At 44.9% G+C, this 5,634-nt stretch overlaps 1 protein-coding gene across 1 annotated transcript; it reads right to left on the reverse strand.

The window, feature by feature from the left end:
- Positions 1 to 2,269: 2,269 nt before the first annotated feature.
- On the reverse strand, positions 2,270 to 3,922 carry LOC4350345 (daphnetin O-methyltransferase 1). The gene is made up of 2 exons (XM_015760044.3): positions 3,036 to 3,922; positions 2,270 to 2,858 (listed from the first exon to the last, which is right to left on the reverse strand). Exons 1-2 carry the CDS (start codon positions 3,840 to 3,842, stop codon positions 2,559 to 2,561), a joined length of 1,107 nt encoding a protein of 368 aa, XP_015615530.1. The 5' UTR covers positions 3,843 to 3,922; the 3' UTR covers positions 2,270 to 2,558.
- Between the last annotated feature and the right edge of the window lie 1,712 nt (positions 3,923 to 5,634).

The raw sequence follows: 5,634 nt of genomic DNA on the forward strand, positions 1-5,634 counted from the left end.
GCATATATAGTGTAGAGCGGGCAGATCAACAGTCAGGAGTTGAGTATCTACTCTCATACATGTGTAGGTGGAATTGATTAGCCATGCACGGTGATTAGCGGCACGTTTGGAGCAAGAAGCGGTCCAGGCAGTGCATGCATGCGGAGTTAGTTTTGGCACGCTTATGGTGTACACGGCTGCGTTGTGTGAGCTAGAGTAGTTGGGTCATTGCCCATCGTGTGTGTGTTTATGTTCTATTTAAAGCAATGTAATCAACATGTTTAGTCGAGAAGAAAAGAAAGAGAAAAAGCACTAGGTTGTGTGTGGTGCCACAAAAACTCTATGTGTTGTGTGGGTTCTTTTCCATTATTGTGTCTCCACGTGAAAGTGAAGTTGTGTCCATTGTGTTCCTGTGAATTGCTTTGATTCCTAACATTTGGCATCAGTTTCTGGCTAGTTCAACATCTAATTCGAGGGACAACATATGTGAATGCCTGGTGGACTGTTGGTGTCTGCAGAACTTATATACCCGAGGGACCGTCGATGTACGGTGAAGGGCTGGTGAACGGCTGAGGGGCACCAAATGTGTGAAGGGAAAGATTGTTGAGTAGTTTCATATTGGTTGTGGAAAGACAAATAACCTAATATATAAGCGGGGGAACCTCTCACCTCATTGGCTAGCTTCTGGGGTGGAAAAGGCTTTTTAATATACAATCAAATCTAAAGAAAAAGTTTTGCATTCTGTTCATGGGGCAGGACTCAGGAGCAGGTGTGGTCGTTATTAGTTTGTTTGCAAATTAAATAACCATGATGAATGGATCTACTTTGAGATTTGGCAGTGATAAGTTGGTGATAATTCACTGAATTTTCAGGATGGTATTAGTTTATCTAGCATACGCATAACATACAACTACTTACAGAGAATTGGGAATTGTTGCCCTAACAAGTAAGCTTAGCTTGTGTTTGCTCCTTTTTGCTGATGGTCTGTTACTTTTTCAAGCTAGTTTAGTTCTAATGGTAATCAGTAATCAATATATTCTGGATTTGCCATGGAGCTATATCCAAGCACATTACTGCACTATTTCTGCATGTCATGCAGAAATGCATTTTGTAAGATGCCATGGCTTAACATAAATATCCGAATGGCTAAATGACTGGCGAATGATTTTTGAGGTCAAAATCATGCAGATTACTAACCTTGGGATTTGCTTTGCAATTTGTGTTCCGGCGACCTTAGCTCTTCTCCTCCGACTCCGGCAACACCTTCTCCAACTCCGGCAACCCCGACAAAAGCAATGGAATTAGGGTTTAGGGTCTCGGGTTGGGATGGGGGTGGAAGGGGGGTTGGGGAAGGGGGAAGAGATTACGGGCCTAGAGGGATGGCCGTGGGAGGCGGTGGCCCGGCGGCGGGCGGTGGACACTGGCGGGCGGCGAGGCGCCGGCGGCAGCGCCGAAGCCACGGGGATGGAGGAGGGCGGTGGGCTGGCATCAGCGGCAGGGGCAAACGGCTAGTACATGGCGGATCCGACAATTAGTGGTTAGGAGGCGGTGGCTAGTGGTGGCGGATCCGGTGGCGGGAAGCCGCCGGAGATGGGGAAGACGGTGGGGGCGGGACACTCGCGCCGTCCGTTGTGGAAGAGGGGAGTAGGGGGTAGGGGAGGAGACCGGCCAGGGGGAGGGGAGGAGGGGGGCTCGCCGGCGCTGTTGACCCCTTCTGGCTAGCCGGCGAGTCCGGGCGGCGGCACGTGGGGCGGCGGTGGAGGCAGCCGCGTGCGAGAGGATTCGGCGGCGGCCTAGAATGATGAGGAGAGGGAGAGGGGTTAAGGTTAGAACTGCCAGCTCGAATCTTAAAGGGATCCAACGGTTTAGAATTCGCATGATTTGTGAGGTGCTTTTCTTGTGTTGGAGGTCTGCTGCCAGCATGAATATTTTGTGCTCATCTTTTACATTATATCAACTGCTGAATTGATGCTTTGAGTATGAAGCAAGATGCCTGCAAGAGTATTTCTTTCTGCCTGATGTTATTGGACTTTATTTTTCTTTCTGTAAAACATGGAAATTTGACTTCAGTTAACGTTTCCATCGAAGTAAAATATGAAAATTTGACTTATCCTTGTGTAGATGAATTAGTATGGTGAGATAATTAATATTGTGAGATAGAATTATTTGTTTTAGTATTTCTTATAAACAATAAATAAGTTGCCCGCACATGTATGTCTGGGGGCTTAATTCCTTCATATATAGTTAAACAACGCAAAAAGTAGATCTATAGTACTCAATACTTTGTCTATTTGCAATTCTAACGTAGGCTTAAGATTCATTTCCAATAAACTGTGGCAGTACACACATATACGACAACAAACACAAGCCATGGGTGCAGTAAAGCTAGCGCAACGACTGCTAGATATCTTTGAAATGAACCCTTGCACAGTTCATGAAGTATCCGAGCTTAAGATTTCAGTCCGCTTCATGCATGATCTGTGAAATTCCATTCCAAAGTCATTATTATGGTGCACCATTTATTTATTTCGTCACATCACACGATCCACGTCCATTGCGCATATTAGATAGAAGCAATCCTACAGATAGACCTCGAAGACAGCTCGAGCACCAAGTTTCTTCACAATCTTATAGTCACTGAATCCTGCTGTCATGAACAGGTCATGCCAATCATTTTCGTTCCGTTGACGACCTCTAGTATTCACCATCATGAGCATGTCCATCATGAGCTGCGCTTCGAACATTACAGGCCCCAAAGATGGTTCAACCAAGATATCTATGACAATCAACTTCCCGCCCTCCTTTCGTGAAGGAATAGCCTTTTTGCACTGAGCTAGGATCTTCACGCAGTCATCGTCGCTCAAGTGATGCAGAACAAGCTACGTGCAAAATAGAAAACTATTAGGCCATGCAGAAATGACTACACTAAATTTAGTTTCAAGAGCTTCTGCCGATTGATATATCTTGAGATGGCATATTATTGGTTCATAGTTTATTAAATATGCATGTATGTGATATAGGATTTCTTAGTGGTTAATATAGATGTGTACATATACCTTGAGCATGACTGCTTGGGCGGGTGGGATGGTACACTGGAACGCGTCACCAGCGACGTAGTTGACGACACCGTCACGAGGGGCATGATCGACCAACCGTGGAAGGTCCAGCACCGTGCACTTGATGTGCGGGTACGCCTTGACGATGGCCCTCGCCGTGGCGCCGTGGCGGCCGCAGCAGTCGGTCAGCGACCGCACCCCCTTGAACAGGTCGCGGCACTCGCGGAGCAGCGTGCCGATGCCGAGGTTGTCGTGCGCCGCGAGGCCCTCGTTGACTGTGGCGTCGAGCTCCGGGTCGAGCAGCGGGGTGCTCTCGTCGAACAGCCTCGCGCCGTGCAGGTCCTCGAACGGCGACGGCACCGGCGACGCCAGGTCCTTCTTGAACCACTCGGACAGCGCGAACGCCGCGTCCACGTAGTGGCGCGACGTGGTGCCCAGGACGAAGCACCTCTGGCTATGGTGCTCGTCGGCGACGACGCCGTCAACCAGGATGCGGGACAGCGGAGTGAGGCGGAACCGCTCGGTCTCGCCGCCGTCGGCAGAGGCGAAGACGCGCGCCGTGACGAGCACACGCATCAGGCGCCGGAAGAAAGGGAGCTTGTTCTCAGGGAGGGACAGCGCGGCCATCAGGTCAGGGACGGTGGCGGCGCCGCCGAGGCCATGGATCGTGGTCGGGATGCCGAGCTCGACGGCGCAGCGGAGGCCCATGGACGTGAGGTAGTAGAGGCTGTGGCGCCACAGGTCGGCCTGTGCTTGCATCAGCTCGGCATCGTTAGGAACCTGGATGGTCTGAGTCTGAGCTGCCATTGCTCGTTCAGTTCTTTGATCACACTTTCACACACTATATTTCACTTCTTTTATGCTCCCTGTCTGGTGTTTTCGTGTGCTTTGTTGAAGGGATGCTGGTGCCTTTAAATAGGGTGTGTCAGTGGTCTACTGCTATACTGCTGGTTCTTTTTTTTTTGGGGTATTACATTTTGTTTCTTGTTTAGTTCAATTCAAATTTCAATTTGTTTATCTGATTAGGTGATTTGTCCCATATCACTATTTGTCTTGTTGATATATATATATATATATATATACACCGGAAGTTGGCTCATGCACGATATTAAAAGGTTTACAACAGTACATTGGGTTGAAGAAAGTGATTGTAAAGTCAGCATGCGTGCTACGCATGGGGATTAATTTATAACAACTAGGATAAACAAGTAAAATAATGTATAAGATAACAATAAGTAAAATAATGTGTAAGATAGTTAAACAATATAAACTTACATAAGCACTAAAAATAATTGATGTGATATGGCCTAAATAGAACTACATAGGTACATAAGATATTATAAAAAATAATGAAGATATATGTTGGAATATTATGTAAATTATGTGGGATGATGATTTAACATGCTTTTATTTTAAAAGCTCTAAAATGTAATAAATTTTAAATTATAGATAATATAGCATGTTTGCATGATATTAAATGTATTGATTGTTAGTGGATGATGATGTGTCAACTTCTTAGTGGATGATGATGTGGCATTTTTGCATGTTAAGCTTTAGGAGTTAGTCGGTTATAACTTTATAATAAGATAGGATATGTAACGACGTTACCTTGTGGAATTTTTTTCATTATATGTTTGTTCAGGGCCAGACAGGCCACATGTACCCCCTCCGTCCAAATAAAAAGCGACCTAAGTAGAATAGGATGTGACCTATCCTAGAATAATGAATCTGGTTTAGGCCCAATTTAGCTCGCGAGACAAAAAGTTTTAGCGTGTCATATCAGATATACGGATATACATTTGAAGTATTAAACGTAGACTAATAACAACAAATTACAGATTCCGCCTGTAAACTGCGAGACGAATTTATTAAGCCTAATTAATCTGTTATTAGGAAATGTTTACTGTAGCATCACATTGTCCAATCGTGGAGCAATTAGGCCTAAAAGATTTGTCTCGCAATTTACAAACAATCTGTGTAATTAGTTTTTTTTCTATATTTAATACTCCATGCATGTGTCCAAACATTCGATGTGATATGGTGAAAAGTTGTTGTTTGAGAACTAAACATGGCCTTATTATCATGGGATAGTTCACATTTTATCCTTAGGGCTGTGTTCGCATGCCCTTTTCCCAACCCATGTCCCTCGTTTACCGCGCACACACTTTTCAAACTACTAAACGGTGTATTTTTTATAAAAAGTTTCTATATTGCTTTAAAAAAATCAAATTAATCAATATTTGAAAAAAAAGTTAATACTTAATTAATTACGTGCTAATGGACCGCTCCGTTTTCCGTGCAGAGGGAATGAGTTCCCACCCAGGACATACGGACACAACCTAAGTTGTCTTTTGAGACGAAAAGATCAGTACCCCTTCGTCCAAAAAAATCCAATCCTAGCAACGAATCTGGACACGCATTGTGTTTTGCTAGGTTTGTATTATTTTTGGGACGGAGTAGTAATTAACTAGACCTGCAGTTCTAGTAATCTAGGGTGACAGTCGTAACAAACATAGTAGAACCAATTACCCATCAATTTTCAGTGACTACTGTCAGATGGTGTCTGCAGTGTTGGAACTGTGAAGCTTGTGAAATGTCG

Source organism: Oryza sativa, chromosome 11 (genome assembly GCF_034140825.1).
Source record: "Oryza sativa Japonica Group chromosome 11, ASM3414082v1".
Classification (NCBI taxonomy): domain Eukaryota; kingdom Viridiplantae; phylum Streptophyta; class Magnoliopsida; order Poales; family Poaceae; genus Oryza; species Oryza sativa.

Coding starts and splice junctions, on each gene's coding strand:
- LOC4350345 (XM_015760044.3), bottom strand. CDS start 3,842: ATGGCAGCTCAGACTCAGACCATCCAGGTTCCTAACGATGCCGAGCTG. Junction 2,859..3,035: donor CCCAAGCAGTCATGCTCAAG/GTATATGTACAC, acceptor TTTTGCACGTAG/CTTGTTCTGCATCACTTGAG.